The 23,390-nt window shown below is 51.4% G+C and overlaps 1 protein-coding gene across 4 annotated transcripts in view; it reads left to right on the forward strand.

Moving 5' to 3' along the window:
- Positions 1-2,278: 2,278 nt before the first annotated feature.
- The window catches only part of AGAP3 (ArfGAP with GTPase domain, ankyrin repeat and PH domain 3), a 41,216-nt gene continuing 20,104 nt past the window's right edge, over positions 2,279-23,390 (forward strand). For 2 of the 4 annotated variants that reach the window (XM_027840989.1, XM_027840990.1), the window contains exons 1-9: positions 2,279-3,228; positions 4,992-5,050; positions 6,398-6,485; positions 6,672-6,757; positions 7,909-8,050; positions 8,898-9,032; positions 9,214-9,341; positions 12,816-12,974; positions 16,714-16,806. In XM_027840989.1, the coding sequence (XP_027696790.1) occupies positions 2,283-3,228; positions 4,992-5,050; positions 6,398-6,485; positions 6,672-6,757; positions 7,909-8,050; positions 8,898-9,032; positions 9,214-9,341; positions 12,816-12,974; positions 16,714-16,806 (1,836 nt within the window). In that variant the 5' untranslated portion in view covers positions 2,279-2,282. The other 2 variants (XM_027840992.1, XM_027840991.1) reach the window with 2 other exon arrangements.

Below are 23,390 nucleotides of genomic sequence, written 5' to 3' on the forward strand. Positions count from 1 at the left end.
GAGGTTCAGAGATTCCTTGAGTTCCCTTCCTTCAACAAGGTCTGGGTTGATTTATCTACCTGGTTTTCCTCCCACTTTTTGGGTTCTTAGGGAGGAAAGATGGGCCATTTTCCAAGGAAGGAACTACCTGGCCCAGAAGCAGCCCAGCAAGGCCAACCAGATCCTCCCCAGCTTTCGGCTCACTGGCATGTCCTCCACACCAGAGACTGCCCCTTCAGAGCTGTCAGTCACCTGGGAGGAAACGCTTAGACCACAGCATTGTTTCTCCTAGGGAAGTGCTGCTGTGTGTTCCTGTTGGTTTGGGCAGCTACATTTCCTGCCTCTTGCCTCCAAGTCACTGAGGCTGGTTGAATAAATCTCTGAATTGGGAGCAGGACTCCTCAGTTTTTAATCTTGGTTTTCTTCCTGATTGGCTGATCCTGGGAAAGTCCCTTCTTTTTTGAGCCTTGGGCTATCTTACCTACCTGTTAATCTGGGGAATGTTTGCCAGGGTCCTTAACATTGTTAAGTACTAGACTGGCAAAGATGTGGAATCACCATAGCGAATGCCTGTCCGGGTCACGGGGATCCAGCCCAGGATTTCTGACTTCCCATCTCTTGTCTCTGTTTAGGAGCACCTAGGATGGAGAGGCACCTCCCTCTTCATGCACTTTCCCCTTCCCACCCACCCCCCCAACCCCCAAGCCGACCCCAGCAGGAATGTGCCACTTTATCATGTACTTTAGCTCCAGAACAGGACCATGGAATTCTAAGACTTGAAAGAGACCTCCAGAGCAAGATTAGACTAGGGGGAGGTAACACTAGGATTAATTTAAGCCACTTGGAAATGAATTAAAAGTTCTTTTTTCCCTTTGCTCCTAACTCAGTTGACTTACACAGTCTCCACAATGGAAAGGGCCTTACTTATCCCTCTACAACCAACTGGACAATTCCACTTGAAGATCTTTGATGGAGGAGCCCGAAGTCTCCTGGGGCAGCTCATTCCAATTTGGAATAACTCTTAATTGCTAGGAAATGTTTCTTTATATCAAGCCTAAACCTGCCCCTTTGTAGCTTCCCCTACTTGTTTCTAGTTCTGTTCTCATGGCAAAAGCTGGAGTCTGATCCTTTCTTCTTCAAGATGGTCCTTCAAAGACTTAAAAAAAGCATCCCAAGTCTTCTTTTCCCCAGGCTAAATGTCACCCCCTCCCCCCATTCTTTAACCTATTCTCCTGTGGCACAAATTTAAGGCCCTGATGGTAGTGTTTAAACAGTGATTTAAAAAAAAACAAACCAAAAAACATTTGTTTCATCCCTGTTGATGTTTGCAGCAATTTTCAGTTGGCAAAGGAGTCCGGAGTGCCTGCTGTTTAAAATTCAGGGGCAAACAAAAACAAAGGAGTATTCCCTTGCCCCTTTTCCCGTGTGAGCCGTGTGATTTACCAAGTTAATTGTGGAACCCTCAATCCAGAAGTTGAAATAAGCTCCCACCTCCTACCTCCCAACCCTGGTGGTTTAAGTGAGTTGGTTGTTAGCAGTCATGCCTCTGGTTGGGAGAAATTAGTGGCTTCAGGGTCTTGGAAGTTCGTCATTAGTTTAGAAAGGTAGAGTCCAGGCCCAGAGGTTATCTGCTGATCCCACAGCAGTGGGTAGAACAACACCTAAGCCAGCCCAGACAGATGAGTATCTCCCCAGGTTTTTATAGCTTCCAAAGAAGAAAAAAATCATCTCCGGAAACATCAGAAGTTCTATCCACTTCTAACAGTTCTCACTCTTGGGAAACCTTTTCTTTGAAATAGCCGAAATAATTCCTGGTCTGTTTAAAGCTCCTCTTCTGCAGTTGGACCTCTGGTGGAGGGGGAGAACTGCCCACCCTTCTCCATAAAGCACCTGGATGCATTTGTGGTCCCTTTGACCATCATTTAGCCATCTTACCCTTGATCACAACTCCCGTTCTCCTAACCCTGATCCAAGTTTCCTGTCCTCTGGATTCCTGGGTGCTCTCTAGACCAGACGAGCTGGCTTGGCTACCTCCAATCCCAGGTGTTCCAGGCCAGGCTTGCCAACTCTCCCTCCCCAGTCCTGGCTCCTGGGGCTCTCCAGGTCTGGGCTTGCCTGCTGGGCTGCTGTGCTCAGGTGCTGCTGCTGCTGCTGGTGGATTGGAGGGAGGGACACCGGGAGGGAGGCCTGGCCACAGGCTCCAGGTGCTCAGCGCCCCCCCCCCCCCGCCCCAGACCTGGTGGCAGCAGCCCTCCCTCCCCTGCCCCCCTCATCATGGACCTGGGCCACCCTGCCCCCTGAGCATGGAGCAGGGCTGGCCCCGGGGTGACAGCTGCAGCAGGGAGCGGCCCAGGGGTGCCTGTGGCCGCACCCTCAGCGTCTCCGACTCGCTGGACCTGCAGGGCTCCTCCACCAGCTGGGCCATCCAGGCTGCCCTCTGTGCGGCCAGGGAGCAGCCCTCCAGACCCAAGAGCTACTGCTCTGCCCATTCTGGGGCACCTCCTTCCAGTACCCGCAGCCTTCTCCTGAACCTTCTCCGCCCGCGCACTAGCCGCCACCAAAGCCAGTCTGACGGGCTCCCTGCTGGTGCCAGCCCCGAGCCCCCTGGGCTCCCCGGGACCTGCATCTCGGAGCCCTCTGAACCGCCCACTTCTCCCAGTCCTGAACCCCCCAGGAGGAGCAGGGCCCTGGGAGAGAAGTTTCGGCCCCGGCCGACCAGCATGACATTTCTGGAAGTGAATCGCTTGGAGCTTTCAGGAGCTGATGGTTCTGGTGGGGGCCTAGGCCGGGCAGGGAGCTCGGGCTTTTTGAGAGGCAGTTCACTCTGGAGCAGCCAGCGTTGGCAGGTATTTCGGGGGAGCAGCGGACGGAGCACTGAGTCCCCCCGAAAGGGCTTCTCAGCCTTGAGGAAAAGTTTCAGCTTCCGGCTTCGTCGGGGCCAGGAGATTCGTCGCTGTGAGTCAGGACTGCTCCCTCGGGCCCGGGTCCGAACCAAAAGTGATGGTGATGCCAGTTCTTTACATGCCTTCCCTAGTCGCCGGGACCTGCTGTACCCTGAGGGCAGGCAGGTGGCCCCAGACTCCACCCGACCCAGTACAGGTGCCAGCCTCTGGAAACTCCTCACTAGCCGCTTCCGCCGGAGAGAATCTGGGTCATCAGGAATGTCACTGCCCCGAGAGCCCTTGTGGAGTAGGAGGGCTGCTACAGCCCCAGTTCTCCTGGGGGTCCAGAGCTCCCCACGGGCATCGGGTAAGGAGGAGGAAAAGCTGGCTAGGCTGTCCGACGATGGGAGGCCAGTGCCCATTCTGCAGACTCTTTCACACAGGTCCCTGCCAGTTGAACCTTCCCCTGGGCACTTGCCTCTTATGGAGTCAGGTAACCTAGATCCTGTCATCATCTCTAGGGGTCACCTGGCTTTTTGTGCTCAGGCATAGGAGGCCAAGGACAACCGTCAGGCATGTACCTGGGGCAGGTTTTCAAGAGCTACGGCTATCCACAGGCTATGGACCCTAGTTGCTTAGTTACTTTGTCACTGTTCTCTGGGCCTCAGTTTTCTAATCTGTAAAATTAGAGGGTTGGACCAGATGAGCCCTTAGATCCCATGAAAATTGAAAATGTGAAAATTGAGGATCTTCTAAGCGGAGGTTGGTGGTGGTTGCATGTGGGGTAGAGTGTAGTTGGTTTTATTCCCAAGCGTTGGATACGCTGGTGGCATCAGACGGTGCCAATGTTGTCCAAACTCAGTCCCCCCTGGGCACTGGAGCATGGTTCAGAGGGGAAGGCTCCATTGGAGGGGAGAATAGAATTGCAAGCTCTTTGAGGGCAGGGAGGGGACTGCCTTTGTTTTTTTGTCTCTGACTCTCCGAAACAAACTTCTTTGCACATGTTGAATTGAGAGGTTGGAAGAATAGGTCACATAGAGTGAGGCTGGAGAGGAGAGTGTAGGATAAAGAAACTGACTGGACAGCAGGAGATGGCTCTGTGCTGTGCACCCCAGGGGCTCTGGGTAAGATGTTCTTGGAATTGAATTGAATTGACTTGGGGGAAGTTCTGGGACTCATTCCTAGAGAGAAGCAACCTTCTTTGTTCTCTAGGGAAGGCATGACAGAAACAGCACAGGAACAAGTTTATGGTAGATAATAACCCTAGGGAAGTCATGAAGTGTTATAGAAACCAGTGACACTCCCTGAACACTCCTATATCGGGAGGGAGGGAGGGTCATGAAGGAATTCATAGGAATTTGGGGTAGCTGGCTGACTGGGGTCAGCACTGCTTTGGAGGGGCTCTGGGCACCTCGAGAAAAACCTTTCTTTCTCCCCCTCCCCCTTCCCCTTTCTCTCTTCCCTGGCTGTAGGAGGTGTGTCCCAAACCAGGGCCACTAGAAACCAAATCAGGAGTTCCAGTTGGTATCAAATATGGGTTGGGAGAGTAAAGGGAGGCTGGAAGAGGGGAGGAGCAGGAGCTAGAGGGAGGTCCTCATCTCCAGGGAGGAGCTTTGGGGTGGAGAGTGGGGCTGGGCACCTAGGCTCCATGTGGTCTGCCCCTTCCTAGAGGAGGCCAGGGAGGAGCCCTTTTCCACTCTTTACCTCTGCTCAGGAATGTGGTGGGTGGCCCCACCCTCCTCTGGGTGAGTTGTTTCTACTCGCAGTGGGAGGCTTGCCTCCACTTCTGGGCCCTGCCAAGTGCCAGGCCTGCCTTGGATCTGCCTTGAGACCTGCTGTGGGAATCTTGGGGCCAGCCCCGAGTGTCTTGAGGGGAGCAAAGGTGAAGGAAGGCATAGGAGGCTAAGGCGTGAACAGTCAGGAGCCAACTTCATACAGCTGCCATTACCAAGCAGAGTTTTGACTCTGCTCCCAAGGATATCCAGTCCCCTGGCAGAGGCTCAGGAGCTTGAGATGTCTGTAAGAACCAATGGATGGAGTTAAAAAGGGGTCAGAGTAGTAGATGTGAAAGGGGGAATTGTAGGGGCCGCCTCACCCCTAATGGTTCTGTTGTCTTTCTTTGATCCACAGACTCATTTGTCAATAGCCAAGAATGGACCCTGAGCCGATCCGTCCCCGAGCTTAAAGTGGTAAGTGAAGGCAGGAGGCAGGGAGGCAGAGGATCAGGGACCTGCCTCCTGAGCTGGGAGAAGCTCATTGCCTCTGAGCAGTAGCAGGCATGTGGCCTGGATCTCTGTCGTTATTCCCAGTGCCATCTCTTCTTTCCTTCTAGTTAGGTCTCTCTCTGCAGAGGTCATCATCTTCCCTTCCCCAGCTCTTCTCCCTTCCCTTGCCTTTGTTTCTCCCAGCTTCTCACTCTCCCTCCTATTTTCCCTTCTGCCCCTTGTTTTTCCCCCTTTGGCCCCTCCTCTTCCTCCTCTGTCACTTGCTTGTTCTTCCTTCTCCATCTTCTCTAGAGACAGAGCATTCTTTCTTTCTTTCTTCTCTCCTAGAGGAGCTGGGCAGCTCAGTGGAAGGAGGCTGGCCCTGGAGTCAGGAAGACCTGAGTTCACTGTCAGCCTTAAGACACTCATTAGCTGTGTGGCCCTGGGCAAGTCACTTTACTTCTCTCTATTATAACCTCTGGGTAGATAGATGGATAGACGGTAGATCTAGATACCTACCTCAGTTTCCTCAACTGTAAAGTGGCGATAATAATATCCCCTGCCTCCCAGGGTTGTTGTGAGGAGCAGTGAGATAAAATTTGTGAAGTGCTTAGCACTGTGACTGCCTGTATACCATTGGCACTTAGTCAGTGTTTGTTTCTTCTATCCTCCTTCTTCTTTGTTCTTTAATCCTTATACTAACCCTAATGTTAGCCAATAATAATAATAATAATAATAACTAACATTTCTATAACATTTACTAAGTGATTTACTTTCACATATATCACTATTACCATCTCAGGTAGGTAGGGCCTTTAATAGCCACATTGTATAGCTGAGGCTCAGAAGATGCCTCATGTCTTGTCCAAGGCTTGAGATGCAGGTCTCCTGACTTCAGTTCCATGATTCCATGCCCCTTTCTCGGGAGGGTAAGCTCTAGAAAAGGCAAAACTGTGCCAAGCCCTTTACAAATGTTATTTCACTTGATCCTCATGGTAACCCTGGGAGGTAGGTGCTGTTATGATCCCCATTTTACAGTTTAGGAAACTGAGGTGAACAGAGGTGAAGTGACTTGCCCAGGGTCACCTAGCTAGTAAGTGTCTGAGGTTACATTTGAACCCAGGTCTTCCTGATTCCAGGCCCAGGGCTCTCTCCACTGCACCATATCTCTTTTCTCTCTAAGACAATATTAACCCTAGCACTCTCTATGTCTTTCTTGTTCTTTCTCTCCCCCCCTTCTTCCTCTTTCCCTCCTCCACCCTTTCACACTTTCACATACCTCTTGCCTCATTCTCTCTGCCCCCTTGTCTCACTCCTTTACCTCTCCCTCAGGGCATTGTGGGGAACCTGTCTAGCGGGAAGTCAGCTCTGGTGCATCGATATTTGACAGGGACCTACGTCCAGGAGGAATCCCCAGAGGGTGAGTCTTCTGGGTCTTACATGACCCCCAAGGATGACCTTGCATTGCCTCTTACCATTCCCAGATTTCCATCGAGATGGGGCTTTAATGCCCATTCCCACCCCTCCCTTCCCCTTCTAATCCCCTCTCCAGTTTCTTTCTTTATCCTCCCTGCGGTGAGGTCCTAATTATGTTTTCTGTTCCCAGGGGGCCGATTTAAGAAGGAGATAGTAGTGGATGGTCAGAGTTACCTGCTGCTGATACGAGATGAAGGAGGTCCCCCTGAGCTTCAGGTGATTGATTACCCCTCCACCTACCACACATACATCCACAAACACTCTCTCTCTCCCTCTCCCTCCCTCTCTTTCTCTCTCTACCTCTCCCTCTCCCTCTCCATCCCTCTCTTCTACCCCCGCTTCTTTCCCTCTCCTCCTCTTCCTCTCCTTCTCTCTTTTCTTCAGGCCTCCAACTAGAGACAGGGATTTTAGGGGTGAGAGGACTGTGTTGTTTGTTTTTTATTGATGCTTTATGTTTTTCTACATCACAACCATTTCTGATTTATCTCCCCTCGCCCCCAACCCCTGCCAAGAAAACCAGTTGAGCAAAAGAGCAGACAGTGATAAATACAGAATTCTCTGTTTGATGCTCAAAGCCCTTCATAACCTAAGCCCCTCGTAGCTGTCCAGTCTTCTCACACCTTACTCCTTGTCAATTCATGACACTGGCTTCCTGGCTATTGGACAGAAAAGATACTCCATCTCTCAGCTCTGGGCATTTTCCTTGACTGTCCTCAGGGCTTGGAACACTCTGCCTCCTCCTCTCTGCCTACTGCCTTCAAGGCCCAACTAAAAATCCCACCTTCTATGAAAGCCTTTCCCAACCCCTTTTCATTCCAGTGTTCTCCCTCTTTTATTTATTCCCTCTTTTTCCTGCATATAGCTTGTTTGTACATTTTTGTTTGCTTGTCTCCTCCGTTTGATTGAGGTCCTTAAGGGCAGGGAATGTCTTTTGCTTTTTTTTTTTGGTATCTCCTGTGCTTAGCACAGTGCCTGGGATATGGGAGACACTTAATAAATGTTTATTGATTCACTGACCCTGCCCAATAGTGCATGTACTATCCACACCTGTTGTCCCTCACCTTCCTATCAGAAGGAGGGAAGTGCTTCCTCATGTGTATTTGTACTTTCACATATATCACACTTACCCTTTCAGGTAAGTAGGGCCCTTAATAGCCACATTGTATAGCTGAGGCTCAGAAGATGCCTCGTGTCTTGTCCAAGGCTTGAGATGGAGGGCTTCTGACTTCAGTTCCATAATGCCATGCCCCTTTCTTGGGAGGATGAACTCTAGACAAGACAAAGCTGAGGGCTCAAACTGGCCTGGTCTGGGAAGCTTTTCAGCCTCCAGACATTGGGGTGATGTGACTTGTTCTTCCCCGCTGCAGTTTGCTGCCTGGGTGGATGCTGTGGTGTTCGTGTTCAGCCTGGAGGACGAGATCAGCTTCCAGACGGTGTACAACTATTTCCTTCGGCTCTGCAGCTACCGTAGCGCCAGCGAGGTGCCCATGGTCCTGGTGGGCACTCAGGGTGAGGCTGGGGAGGCTGGGCTAGGGAAGAAAATCCAGAGGAGTCTCCTAGGGTTTGGCTGAATTTGACCGAGGCAGTGGGTTCGTGGAAGGGAAGGGGGTATTTATCCCAGGGCAGGAATACTGGGAATAAGCCAGTTAACTAATCTTTTCGACAGAACTTAAGTCAGTGGGCAAATGTGGGTTCCTGAGAATAATAACTTAATACTGCTTCTTACCCCATCCTGTACTGTACTGAACCTTGCGCTGGGCTCCATCTATCATCCCTGCCCAAGCTGCGCACCCCATAACCAAAACCTCATTTTCCTCATTTCCTGTCCTCCCACCCTCACACACCTTGTCTTTCCCAGATAACACAGATTCAGAGAGTCCTGGAGCTGGAAAAGATTTTAAAGCTGAGGAAACTGAGATTCAGAGAAATAAAGTGATTTGCACAAGGTCACAGAAAGTAGTGCATTTGGTACAAGAGTCCAAATCACTGGACTCCTATTTCCATGCCTTCCTTTTTTGAAGTATTTTATTGATGCCTTTTTGAAACATAGCCATCATTTCCCAGTGACTCTTCTCCCTTCAGCCAGCCCCACTCTTAACGCACCAACAGAATCTTCTCTTGTAACCGAAGTACATTTAAGCAAAACAGACCAGCACTGTGGCCATACCTGATAACGTATGTCTCATCCCACACCTGTAGTTGACCACCTCTCTGAGAAATGAGAGGCATGTTCTACTAGTCACCCTGAAGACACCTCTGTCTATCCCTCCCCCAGCCAAATGCCCTTTCCCATAGGTATTTCAGCTTCTCACCAAGCTTGACTCTTTTTCTTCCTCTCCCCAACACTACCCATCAGACGCAATCAGTGCTGCGAACCCCCGAGTAATCGATGACAGCCGAGCCCGAAAACTTTCCACGGACCTGAAGCGCTGCACCTACTATGAGACGTGCGCAACCTACGGCCTCAATGTGGAGCGTGTCTTCCAGGATGGTAACACTGGGCATGGGACTGGACTTAAGAGCTAGAGAGAAGCATCCTCTCTTCCCTCCAATGAGGGGTGCAGGAAGGCTTTCCTGGTGGGTTGCTGTGGCCGGGCGCTTTAGGGGAGGTTTTAAGGTGGGCTTTCCCCTTTCTCCCAGAGGAGGTAACTTGACTGTGCTGTCCCCTGCAGTGGCACAGAAGGTGGTGGCCTTGCGGAAGAAGCAACAGCTAGCCATTGGGCCCTGCAAGTCACTACCCAACTCACCCAGCCACTCGGCCGTGTCTGCTGCCTCCATTCCAGCTGTGCACATCAACCAGGTGTGGGCCCTTGACCTTCCGTCCACCCATCCATCCCCATTCTGTACCCTGCTTTATCCCGGTGAAACACACCTGCCAGGCTTGCCTCTCTATGTCTGCTGCCCTGTAAATACGTCCTCTGCTACAGCCTGCCCCCAAGCATGATCTTTGGAGAATCATTTGCAAGGCTAGAATTCCATTTGGCTTCTACAGTTTGCCATGCCCCTCTTTGCAGTCTGCGCTATCGTCCCCCCCCCACAAAGTATCCCCAACTCCTTCGTTCCTTCAACTTTTAGTCCCAGATCGCTATGCTGTGAGAACTCAAACATCTGGTGGAACCAGCACACTATGAAACTATTTCCCTAAGAACTATTTTCCCTGTTAGGGAGGAAAGCATCTGGTAACCTCACTCCACACAAAGCCTCTAGAGATTTAACATCTAACTCTTCTCAGAAATCGTTGTATGTTAAAAGAAAAAAAAGGGCAGTGCTTACACAAAGGAATGAATGGCTAATGGTGGAATCATTGGGTGAGATACTTTTGAACCCCTCAAACCATAAACCAATGTTCTTTTAACTTCTGCCTAAACTTTTTTTTAATATATTTTTATTTATTTTGTTAAATATTTCCCAATCATATAGGAAATTTGTTTCAAAGCATCATTTAAAAAATTTTTGAATTCCAAATTCTGTTGTTTTTTTTTTCTATTTTTGACCCAATTTGTTTTCCTTAGCCCGTGGCATATGGACCAGTATGACATGTCATGACTATATTTCCTCATCCCAAGCGTCTTCCCACCTCTGCCCCTCTTTCTGCCTCTCTCTGTATCAGTGAACAAAAGTGACTCAGATGGAATTGGGTCATGCACTAGCTTGTTTAAATATTCCGGTGTGCAAGCCACCTTTGGGCCGTCCATGTTGGTGCCCTGGCTCCCCTACCTGGCTTTAAATGATAACTTAGTTGCTTGGAGAGGAGGGAGCCACCTTTTTCTTGAAAAAGGGGATGGGAGTAGCCCTGTGATTGTTCCTACATGGGTGGGAGGAGAAAGAGCAGGAGTTTCTCTTGCTAGAGAATCTCTTCTCAATGTCAGAGTAGCTCCCAACCATTGGAGAGAAAAAAAACCCAGCAATCACACAACCCAGTCTTGCAAACGACCCTTTTGCCACGAGAGCCAGTAATGGAGATGCTGGCTTAGCGTACATTCCTCTCTGTGCACGTGTTAGGGCGGAGGGAGGCATTTAGATCAAAGGATGGTCTGTTCAGCCAGTGAGAACCTCATATGCTGCTGTCCTCCTTCATCACGGAGCTTCCTTTAGGTTAATACCTTGTAACCTTTTCTGTTTCTTTTATTTTTTTTTGTTTGTTTGTTTGTTTGGGCAATGGGGGTTAAGCGATTTGCCCAGGGTCACACAGCTAGTAAGTGTTATGTGTCTGAGGCCGTATTTGAACTTAGGTCCTCCTGAATCCAGGGCCAGTGCTCTATCCACTGTGCCACCTAGCCACCCCCTTTCTGTTTCTTTTTTTTTTTTTACACATTTTAGTCATTTTCCCAGACAAACTCCACTCAAACCGTGCTGGTGTAACTAAGATGTACAGTTAAATGAAACGTACTGACACGTACGTTGTTGGTATTTAATAGAATATACTGCTTCCTGAGTCTGTATTCCACCCCTTGTGCCGGGAAGAGAGAGGCTTACAACATCATTGTCATCATCGGTCTTCTGCTCTGGAGCCAAGACTAGCCATTGCAGTGACCTGAGTTCGATGTCTTTTAGTGGTTTTTTTTTCCTTTACCTTATTATAGTCATTAAAGGTTGTTCTCTTGATTCTTATTTTGCCTCCTGCAGGTGGATGCAGGTATTCTTATGTGTCTCCAAATCCTTCATCATTGTCATTTCTTATGGCACAATAGCATTCCATCACTTTAATATCCCCCAGTTTGTTCAGACATAACTCAATTAGTGGGCACCTACTTCTTTTCCAGTTTCTGCTATGGCAAAAAAAAAAAAAAAGTGCACCTGCAAATATTTTGGCATTTCCTTCTGTCTTTTCTCCTCTCATTTACCTTGGGGCAAATGGCCAGTGATGGGAGTTGCTGGGTCAAAAAAATATGATTAGTGACTTTTCTCCAGTGGTTTCAAGTTGTTTTCCAGAGTAAGTGGATCAGTTTCCAGCTCTATCAACAGTGTGTTAATTTTTTTTTGTCTGGACCTGGGATTTCATCAGTGATTTCACCTGTGCAGATTTACAGGCTGAGAGAATTGCCTAGGATACTGAGAATCTAGGTCACTTGGCCACTGTCACACAGTCAGTAAATATTGGGGGCAGAACTTGAACCCAGGTCTGCTGACTCTAATGCTAACTACCTGTCCATTACACCTCGCCACCTCTTCATTGATTTTTCTCGCCTTTTATCCTCTTGGGCAATTGGCCAGGTGTGAGATGAAACCTCAGAGTTATTTTAATGTGCTTTTTTTCTTATTAGTGATGTAGAGCAGGGCTTCTTAAACTTTTTCCACCCATGACCCTAGAGAATTTTTTCACATGGTTCTCAGAACCATAGAATCTGGGATCATCTCCTTTGACCTTTGGCATCTGTTTGGGGAAGCCATTCTATTTCTATCCTGTGTCCATTTCTGCTTTCCTGTCCATCCAGTCCCTGTCATGCATCTCGGACTCAGATCAGAAGTCTTGCCCTTCTCTGTTCCCCTTCCCCTCTGGCCCTTGGTTCTCCTGAGCCCAACTCCATTCAGCACTCACTTCTCTCTGGCTGTCCCCATATGATTTGGGAGGAGGTACATTAAACATCTCCAGGTGATCCCAGTCTCACGCACACGTACACACACACCCCCACCTACTCGAGAAGGCAGAAACAACACGATTGCCCTTTGAGTTCTGCCACTGTCCTGTGGTATTGACCAAGGCTCCTTTTGCTCCACCTAAATTCCCTTCTGGGGCCCCTCCTCAAGTATTAGTGCAGGCCACCCTAAAGACGTCAGCTTTGGAAAAGCAATCCTGCTCTAATTGGAGAATTTGGGAAACTGAGGATGAGCCTTTGCTGAGGCAAGGGCTGAACCATCTATCTGCCTCTTTGCTTCTCTCTCCCACCCCCTTCCACCAACTCTTCCCTTTGATCACTCACTTTGGGAACCCTCTGTCCTCTCCACAGCCTCGTGTGAACATAGGAACACAAGCTTGGAGGTCATGTTACAGATGGGGAAGCTGAGTCCAGAGCGACATTAAGTGACTTACCCAGTGTCATACAAATAGTGTCAGTTGAGATTCAGATCTAGGTCTTCTGTTTCCCAATCTCCATGCTCTGGGTGGGAAGCTAGTATTTAGGCCGGAGGAGCTCTCTACCCATAGTTTCCAGGCCCCACAGTTGGAAGGTCAGTTTTCCTTCCCTTCTATTCCCCACTCCAACCCCATCTTGTTTCCCTAGAGCTCCCTCTGTCCCTCTCCGAAGTCCCCCTCACCAGCACTCTCTGTCCTCAGGCCACGAATGGCGGCAGCAGCGCCTTCAGCGACTACTCATCCTCCGTCCCCTCCACCCCCAGCATCAGCCAGCGGGAGCTGCGCATCGAGACCATCGCTGCCTCCTCCACCCCCACACCCATCCGCAAGCAGTCCAAGCGACGATCCAACATCTTCACGGTATGTGGCCCTGCCTCTCCCTTCCCTCACCCTCTCCCAGAGCCCCACTCTCTGAACAGGCCAGGCTGAGCCCAGGAGAAGGGAGATGGTCAGGGACCGCACAAGGATGGCCTTCCGAGGCAGGAGGCTGAGCTCCTCACCAGAGGAGTCCCCTCCACCCGCTTAAACACACACACACTTTGCAAGGGCGTTTTCCAACCTCCTTATAGACGTCACTCACCTCCTTGGTCCTCATCCTAGACACACCAAAGATCCTCATCTCTTGCCCCCCCCCATCTACACATGTACAGCTCTCCCATCTCTTAATACACCTAGAACCTCCCCTTTCCTCCCATGGTAAAGATGGAGCTGGAAGGGATCTTAAGAGACTGAGGGTATTTATTTTGCAGACAGAGAAACCAAGGCAGAGAGCAGTAACCGTGACTTGCTTAAGAGCTAGGACTTAGAACCTAGGTGTTCTCAGGGCTAGCCCAGAGCTTTTTTATTCTCCCAACTACACCATGCTATGTCAGATAGAATTTACATACATTTCCTTCCCCATCCTCTTGATTGGTTTGCCCTCACCTTGGAAATGATTTCTTAGGGCTCCTGTGTCTCCTGTACCCACTCCCACACGGGGCTCATTCCTCCTCTTCTTACCTGACACATGCAGATGGACGTGGACACAGAGGTCCTGCTGCCATCTCCATTTACAGACACTGGCTCCCTGCAATCTTGTGCTGACCCCATGGCTCTTTCCTCCATTCTGCCCCACTCCCATCGCCAGTTCCTGGCCCCCAAGGCCAAACCCTCTGGCTTGCACCCTGGACCACTGCTGGGGTCACAGCTCAAAGATACGTGAGCTTGCCATATGGATTTGGGGAGGAGAGGGGAGGAAATATCACTGGCTACCAGGCAGTCCGTCCTTCTGCGTCACTCTGTGCGTCTCTTCCTGAATCCTAGAGTTTTGACTCCCAGCCTGGCCCTGTGTCCAGCCAGCCAGGCCTGGTTCCACCTGGGCTCTCAGGAACCTTGCCCAGGGCCAGGGTTTCCACCACCCTCTTCCTTATCCTCCAGACTTCCTGCTGCTCTCCAGCTTGTCCCCACGGTGTGCCCCTGATTCCCACTCCCCCACCCCCCGCCGCTTCCCCTCATGCTCTGCTCAGTGGCCTTCTTCGTGCTGACAGCTCCCGCTTACCGCGCTTCCCCTGTCCTTGACCCTGGCTAAACTCTCTACTCCTCCCCTCCCCCTTTTTTCCTACTCCTTGTGAAATAAACAGCCCTGGTGGTTGCCTGCTCCTGCACCCCTTTTCCCTGCTGCTGCTGCTGCTGCTGCTGCCGCCGCTGCCGCTGCCGCTACCACCTCTGCCACTGTCACTGCTGCCGCCAGTGTCGTAAATACCGCTGTTTGCCTGTATACACGCCGACCACCATTAGCGCCCGACACCCCGTTCCTTGACATCCTCCATCAGGCTTTGACACCATTCTTTTTCTCTCCCATCCCGTTCCACCATTGTCCCCATGTCCCCAGTCACCTCGCCCGTCACCACCTCCCCTACCTCCCGTGATCCAGCTCCATGACACTCCTCAATGACCGTGGCGTGCTCGTGCTCTCTCCTTCCCATCTCACAACTCTCTGCGTCCTTGCTGTGGTGACCTCACACTTTGTCCTCTTGGCTATCGGTGACACTCTCACACCCCGCCCTCGCCTCCTCTTCGAGACCGGGCGCTCCTCCCATTCTCTCCATCTCTGCAATGGCGACTTCGTTTCCTTTCCATCGTTTCCATGGCGACCTCAGTTTTTGCACCATTGTCTCCGGGTGACCTCGTGCTTGTCTGTCACGGTGGGTGCACCCCGGGGGATCTCCCCCGCACATCATCACTACTTGGGGTGACCACCCCTCCCCCTACCATCATCATCCTCCCCTGGAAACCCCCTGCTGGTGGAAAGAAATCCTCGCAATGTTCCCTGCCATCGTGCCCGTGATTCTGCCTGCTGTGTTGCCCTCGTGACCTTCCTGCTCGCCGTTGCCGTCGAACCCCTCTACCCACTCCCCTTCCCTTACCCCTTTCCCCCCGCCATGACCTCACATGCTCATTTTGTTTTGGAGTTCCTTTGCTCGCCAGTGGGGGCTGGGACGGTCCCTGACCACTTAAGTGCCCTACCTGTCTGGGGAACCTGGTGGCAGCGGTCCCACCCACCCCTTCACTGGGCTGAAGGGTTAGCGAGGTGAGGATGGGCCAGGGGCCGTGAAGCCCAGGGAGCACCCAAGCAGTGGTGGGCAAGGGGTCAGGCAGGCTGCCTGTGGCGACGATTTGCTCTTGGACGGTTTCGTTTTCCAATCTGTTCTTCCTGCTCCCTCTGGCTGTGCTTGTCTCACTCAGCCCTTGGAGCCCTGGGCAGGACAGAGCAGGAGGGATGGGGACTCGGGGCCACCAAGTGGCGAAAATTTCCTGTTGAGATGGACGCTTGGTCCCTGGTGCAGCTGCCCCAGGTCCTCCCAGCAGGGGTGCCTCCACCACCACCACCACCACCACCGCTACCACCGCCTCCTCCTCCTCTTTGCTCTCCGCTGCCTCCTTCCCCCGGCGCCTCGGTCTGCCCTCTCCAGGGCCGGCCAACTCCGTGCCGGGCTTGAGTATAACTTGCCAAAATCTTTATTCTTTCGATATTTGCAGATATGTGCCACTGTTTCCAACTTTTCATCAACAAAAAGACCTTTCCAACTCCTTCCAAATTAGAAGACCAGGTGGTGACACAGCACCTCTGGACATTCTCCCCCCTGTACGGGGCCGGAGGCGGGCCGGGCCTTGGGACTGCTCTCAGATGAGAAGCGGCCGCCGTGCTCCCCACTCCAGAGACCCACAGGAACCTTTGTAACTAACCCCCACCCCCCAGGGAAGGCTAGGAACACTGGAGCCAGCAGCTGCGGGGCGCCTGGGGGGACCAGGGCCGGCTGGACACCGCCGCGCCAGGCTCACTGCATGGAGAAGAAGGGAGCTCAGCCCCACACCCATCGGCCAGGCCAGCGTGATGGCGGCCCCAGAGGGGATGGGGGAGTCCAAGCGCCTGCTTCAGCCCAGCTGCTCCTGGGGGGGAGAAGCTTTCCTGCCCCTTCCTTCCTCCTGCTCCTTCCTGCATGGACTACTGCTGCTCCTGCTCCGGACGCCGCCGCTTGCCTTTTCTCCCCCTCTTTCTGGCCTCCCCCTGTTTCCTAGGAGCCGAATTCGGGTGGACTGTGTCCTGGGAGCCCAGTGGGGGGCACCCAGCCCTCATCCTCGCCTCTCTCTCCGTCCACCGTGCCCCTCCAGCCATGCTGGCATGCCCGGCGCACCGTGCCGGTGTCTGTTGTAGACGGGCCACCTGCCCGCTCTCTCCTGGACTCTACTCCCCCCAATGTTGTGCCCTGCGCTGCCAGCCACCACCCCTCTCCCGACCACCCTGAACCTCCCCCCTCCCCGGGCTGTGCGCTCATTGTGCCCTCGGTATTTTGTGTCCTTGCTCTTTTGTAAGAGGCGGCCCTGGCCCAGTGACCTGTGCTGCTCTGTATGGTGCCGTGTGTAAGAATAAACCCGTTGGAATACTCGTGGTGTCATTTCCTTCCCTCTTCCCGCCGCCCCCTGCCCCAAACCCACGGCCAGACCCTACCCAGGAAGAGGGAGGAAAAGAGGGAGGGACCGAGGAGTTTGAGTGGGCCGTTCTTGCCTCGTCTGCCCTGGGCTTCAGCTAACGCCTCTGTGTATCTTCTCTTTCTTTCAGTCTCGAAAGGGTGCCGACCTGGATCGGGACAAGAAAGCGTTGGAGTGTAAGGTGGACAGTATCGGCAGTGGGCGAGCAATCCCTATTAAACAGGTTCGTATTTCACCATTCCATCCCTCAAAGCAGCCAAGGTTGGGAGGGAGGCTGTGAAGAGAGTGGGCTTGGCCCCAGGGCCTTGAGTGGTGCCGCTCTTCCCTTGAGCCTTCAAGCAGTGCAACGTGGGCTACTCCAGGGGAGAAAGTCTAGGAGGAAAAGGCTCCCCCCTCCATTCATTCATTCATTCAGTAAACATTTATTAAGCATCTCCTATATACCTGGCACTGTGCTGAGTGCAAGGAAGGGTAGGTCTGCCTCTTTTGGGCACCACCTACTCACTGCAAACATGGCTTTGCTTGGGGTACTTGGAGGGATTTATGAAGTCATCTGTGTGGATGCTCCTTCCACAAGTCCAGACCCCTTCATGCCCTTCTACACTTTGTGAGGAGGACCCCCTAGCACACCAAAGGCCTTCCTCTGGTTCTTCTAATAGCTCAGGGTTACCAATCTAACACTGGGCTGTCCATTCATTATCTCCCATCCTTAGGATGCAATTGACCCAATTCCTTTTTCAGAGCCCAGGGGAAAATTAGAGGCAGAGAGTAGGGAAGGGGCAGCCCTGGGCAGTGACTCCATTGCCCAGCTGGCTGGAATTGCTGGCAGATTCTTTGGTAACTTCCCACTGAGGCTTCTCCATGGACAAGTTTGGCTTCGGGGGTCTTTGGAATCCCTGATTGCTGTGCCTGCAGGAGCCACAGGGGGGCAGCAACAGGCTGTGCCTCTGCTGGGTTATGGTCCCCTGTTCCTCACAGATCAGAGCTTGGGAGCTGCGATGGGTGGAGACAAGATCCCTCCCTTCCAATCACCCTAGTGAAATTATGTTAAAGTAAACATTAAGACTAGCCTTGCAGGGGTAAAGTCACAGAAGAACTGCATGTCTTCTGAGAGATATGTGTCCATTGGGAGAGTAGGAATTGTCCCACCCATATTCAGAGTCAGGAAAGCTCATAGGCTAATGTCAACTATATGAACCTTGTGTTCAGTTCAGGGACCAGCCCTCTCTGTCTTCTCCCATCTCCACCAATCACTGCTTAGCAGTGCAGGCCACCCTTGCTGCTTAGCTCAGGACTCCCCCACCTCACACCCCTTTACTTTGGGTATAGCCCTTTGCTAAAGGAGGTTACCTACTAGGTATATATGTGCAGGGTTGGGGGTATCCATAGGTTTGCAGAGGCAAAACCTTTTGGGGGTTTGGTGGGTCCAGGGCACCATGAGCTCTGTGTCATTAGAAATGCCAGCAGAAGTCCAGTGTCTGAGGTCTACCAATAGGAGACTAAAGTCATACCAGGATGGTTTCTATAAAGTGATTATGAGATCCAGGTGACAAGGTTGACTGCTTAAGGAACGAGGCCTTGGTGTGGCCAGGGTAGCCAAGCACCCCCAGGGCAAGTGTGTCTGGGGCTTGTGGGTCAGAATGTTTGTGTCTGGCGGGCTTGGCCACTGCCAGTATGTGGTTGTTTGTCAAGACTTTGCAGAGCAGGTTTTTGGGACCTATTTTCACAGAGATAGTAGGATTGTGTATGTGATCTTGTAGGGCTGGTATGGTCCATGCCTTGGATTCCAGAGTTGTTGTTGGAAAGTTCATTTGTGTTGATTGGTGTTCTCCTGCCAACCCCATATCCCTCACCTACGACATTTATTGTTGTCTTTTTGTCCAGCAGGTGACACTGGTGGTCTTCATTAGCTGGAACATTATAGAATATTAGAACTTAGATGGTTTAGGTTTGTCTTGTTCCTGGCTTTGAGCTGGTCTAGGCTGGGATGGTTCAAGTACTCAATCAATACCTGCTGAATGGTTGAATACTTATACCCAAGTGTATCCACAACAAATGTTGAGTGCCTACTGTGTGCTGAGCATGGTATTACACTTTGGGATATATGTATATAGCGTCCCCCTCAGTGTGGGGAGCATAGATCAGCCCCTTGGCACTCCTTGTGGTGTGGGGAAGGTGGCACACATGCACTCAGGTGCCAGAGTATGACAGTTTCCCCTCTCCCACATTATGTATGTATAGAGACATTACACCTCTTATGTTGTGTCTGTAGAGAACAGGACCAACCCCAGTGTGGTTGTCTGTATGGGAGTGGGAGGGTGAAGGGGGTAAGATCAGAGTCCCGTGTTGGGTTTGTATAGGGGAGCAGGACTAGCCCCCTGTGTTGTCTGTATGGGGGCAAGGATCAGCCCCTTGAATTGTGTCTGTATGGGAGGGCAGGATCAACCCCTGCTCTGTATTGTGTGTATATGAAGGGAAGGATGGGAGGATGTATGTTTGCCTGTCTGATAGGTGAGGGACACAGAAGGGTGAACCCAGCCCGTGGGTGTGTAGGTGCAGAGTGGCTGTTCCACAGAGTAATTCAGGAGTACCATAGGTCTGGTGCTCTGGGATAACAGTTGGTGCTCATGTACTGCTCTCAGGTTTACAAATCCCTTTATAGTCATAACTGGGACTATCCATCAGCCCTCTAAAATAGTCCTCTCCCCCCACCCCCAGCAGCCCTGGAAGGGGGCAGGGCTTGCATCCGGGAGCCTCCCTTACATATTTGCTCCCTGCCACCCACCCCCACCCCCCAGGTGGAAATGAAGGCACTTGCAGTCATTACCTCTGCTGTGGCTTTTCAGAAATCTGTCTGGAGAGGAAGAGAGGAAAGGAGGGAGAGAAGCGGGGTGGGTGAGGAGTGTGTGTGGAGACAGAGACAATAGCATCAGAGGATCACAGAATTGTAGAGTGGGAAAGGTCCTTCTTAGTGGTCATCTAGTCCATCCCCTTCATTTCACAGATCTGTTTTAGAGAGGTAAGTGTACCTCCCGAGGTCTCCTGGGTAGTAGCTGGCAGGGATAGGATTCAAACCCAGCCCCTCAAGCCTCTGGATTTGAGATAGGAATAGCATTAGGCTGCACCTTCTCCCTAGGCCCTGCTCAGTGCACCTGCCTTGGCCAGGGGCATCTCCAAGAGGGGTCCTGGCTCCTAAGGCCTTCCCCCGTTGGCAGGCGGAGGAGGGCGTTGGGAGCCAGGGCAGGACTTTCTGGTGCGGTGCTAGTGACAGTGGCAGCGACTGAGGGGAAAGGAAGCTGCGGGTGCACTACGTATTCACCGCCCCAGGGATTTCCCACCCAGTCATCATAATGTTAGCCTTCCTGGGACAGAGGGGGGTGGCAGGACCACCAGGCAGCCCAGCCTTTGCCCTCCCCTTCGCTCCCTTCTAGTCCTATCCCTCCCTTTCCTTTTCTTCCCCTTCCCACCCCCTTGCCCTTGTCCTCCCTGGGCTCAGCTCTGGCCCCTCCCCTTTGCCCCCCCCCCCCTGCCCTCTCCCCCCTTTCCCTTTTCTCCCCCTTCCCCCCCCCCCCCCCCCCCCCCCCCCAGCTCCTGCTGGGAGTAGAGATTGCATTTCATTTACCATTTGCATTCCCAATCAATCCGGACTCCGCAATTAAGTCGGCTGGCAGAGCTGGGAGGGAGGCGGGTGGTGGGAACAGGTCCTCTGGGGGCCGTCGCCTCCGCACTGCTTCCATTCCGCCCCAGATTGCTTCCTGCTTCACCGTGCACAGCCCCAGCCCAGCCTGGGGAGGGGAACAGGGACCCCCATAGCTCTTCCCTCTTCTGAGCTGCAGGAGTTGGGGGGGGCGGCAGGCAGAGTGGGAAACAGATTTGGGGTAGGCAGGTCCTTCGCCTGGCCCAGCCTCCTCCCTTCTCCCTCCAGGGCTGTCGGGATAGAGTAGACAGCCAGGCTGAAGCAGGTGAGATGTGGAGAGGGGAGTAGGGTTGGGCCAATGCCTAGGAGTGGGAGGGAGGTTGAGTCCCCAGACCCCATCTAGCAGTTGCCTCCTACACGGCAGCCTGAGGCGGGCTCATCCCACGCCCTCTCAGCTAACGAGCATCATTACCTCCTGACTGCTGGCTTATCTACTCCCCTGCCTATGAAGGCGGCCCAGGCTGAGGAAGGAGTTCTGCCGGGGGAAGGGGCTTCCCACTCCAAATATTGGCCTGGCATCCCAACCAGGCATACCTTATGTCCCTTAATCTGGGTTCCCTGATTGATTGAAGATGAGGGAGGCCTGGGTTCCCTCCAACTCTTGAGAGTCTGTGATCTGCGACCTTATGAGACTCCAAGGAACTTAGATGTGGCCTAGAGGGACAGTGGTGAGATTGTGGAGGAGAGACTTGGGCAGTGAGTGATTATGTGGAAGTGAAGAGGGAAGGGAACAAGGTTGGTTTGAAATGGGGTGAGAACAGAGGCTTGGGTAAGAGCCAATTGCAGGAACCCAGGACTTAAAAGAGGGTACAGAGGGTGCGTGAGGGGCAGTCCATTCGAGATGTGGGACAAAGAGGGGGTACAGCAAACCCGGAACCTGTTTGGTCTGAGAGCAGAGGTCTGTGAAGAAGCCAGACTTGGGGGTTGGGTTATCAGGGAGTATTGAGATCACAGAAGATTCAAGCTAGAATGGACCCCATATATGATCTGGTCCAAAATCTCCCCCCTCTCCACCACTATTGTTTTAGGTCCTGAGGGCTCAAGGTCATACAGCTAGTAGTAATTGTAGAGGTGTGTCCCCAGATCTCCCTGTTCCAACATTCTTCCTACTAGAAAAGGAGTCAGCAAGCTACCGTCCAAAGGTCAAGTCTGGGCTAAGAATGATTTTCACATATATAAATATATAAATATATATATATATATATATATAACTTTATTTAAGAATATAAAAATAGTGCTTAGCTTGCGGACTGGTACAAAAACAGAGCTAGCCAGATTTGGACCACAGGTCACAGTATTCCAACCTCTGCATAGGACCACACTGCCACTCGTTTGTGAGGAAGTAATGGGTCAGATCGAGATGAGACCACCATGTTGACTTTTCCATTTAGCATATAGAGAGGTTCACTCTGAGAACCGATGGCCTGTTATGTTGGCGTTTTGCCCAAGGAAGGGAGCTGAAAAAGTACTGAGCTGATTGTTGAATCCTATGTCTGCTGTCATCTTCAACACACACTTCATATGGCAGGCCAGGCCTTTAATCAATTAATCAACAAGCATTTATTAAATGTCTACTTTGTGCCAGGCCCTGAATATACAAAGACAAAACTGACCTGGTTCCTACTCTTAAGAAACGTGGAGGGGCAAGTAGGTGGCACAGTGAATAGAGCACCGGCCCTGAAGTCAGGAGGACCCGAGTTCAAATCCGGCCTCAGACCAAACACTTGACGCTTGCTAGTTGTGTGACCCTGGGCAAGTCATTTAGCCCCAATTGCCTTAAAAAAAAAAAAAAGAAAGAAAGAAACTTGGGTTTTATCAGAGGACACAATATTTACACATATAAGAATATGCAAGGTACACATGCAAATAATACAAGGTAATTTTGGGGTAGAGACACTAACACTTGGTGGGGGGTGGGGGGAATCGGGAAAGGCCTCATGTAGAGAGTGTTGCTTGAGACAAGTTTTTATGCGAACTAGGGATTCTGAGAGGGAAAAGTTAGGAGTGAGTGCATTCCAGGCCTATGCAAAGGCATGGAGATGGGAGATAGAAGAGTCATGTGCAAAGAACTGTAAAAGGGCCAGTCAAACTGGCCTGTGAATTACACACTGTAAGTATGTGATAAGGCTAGGAAGACAAGATGGAACCAGACTGGGAATGACTTTTAATATCAAACAGAAGAATTTGTGTTTGATTCTAGAGCAGAGATTCTTAACCTGAGGTCTGTGAACCTTTTTTTATAAATACACACACATACACACACACACACACACACATATTTAGGTAACTGTATTTTAATATAATTGGTTTTCCTGGTAATTCTGTGTAGTTTGTTTTATATATTTGAAAGCATTCTGAGATGGGGGTCTAATGGGCTTTGCCAGATTGCCAAAGGGGTCAGTGAAACAAAAAAGTGAAGAGCCCCTGCTCTCAAGGTACTTATGAGTTTGCTGATTAGGCGGGGGACTGTTTGGAGCCTGGAGATTGGAGAGAGGAGGCAAAGGGAAACAAATTGGAATCTGTTGCATGAGTCTAGAGATTGCAGGCTTGAAGTAGAATGGTGGCCATATGTGTAGACAGAAGAGGACAGATGTCATGGAGGCAGAGGTAGAAGACAAACAAGAAGACTGGATAACCGAATGGATATGTAGGGAGAGGGAGTCAAGAATGCCTCCCAGGTTGTGAACCCCGATGACTGGAAAGGTGCTGGTATCTCGAGAAAGAAGGAAGGAAAGGAGAGGATTGAGTGCATCTGGGGACGAGAAGGGAAGAAAAGGAATTCTGTTTTGGACCTGTTGAGTTGAGATGTTTCTGATACCTTCAGTTTGAAATGTCCCACCTTCAACTGGTGATACGGTTTTGGGTCTCAGAGCTAGACTAGGGGCTGGATGGATAACTCTAGGAGTCATCTTGATGGAGATGATAACTGAATCCATGAGAGATCATGAGCTGAGCACAGATAGGGAAAGAAGGGACAAGGCCTCAGGACATAGAGCCACAGTAAACAGAGTGAGCTATCAGTGATCATCCAGCAGAGGAGACCGAGAGGGAGAATGGATGTCAAAACACAGCAAGGCAGTTCTGCTAGAGGGCACACTGCTGTTCCTTTC

The sequence above is a fragment of the Vombatus ursinus genome, unplaced genomic scaffold (genome assembly GCF_900497805.2).
Source record: "Vombatus ursinus unplaced genomic scaffold, bare-nosed wombat genome assembly UNPS02014852.1, whole genome shotgun sequence".
NCBI classification, from domain to species: domain Eukaryota; kingdom Metazoa; phylum Chordata; class Mammalia; order Diprotodontia; family Vombatidae; genus Vombatus; species Vombatus ursinus.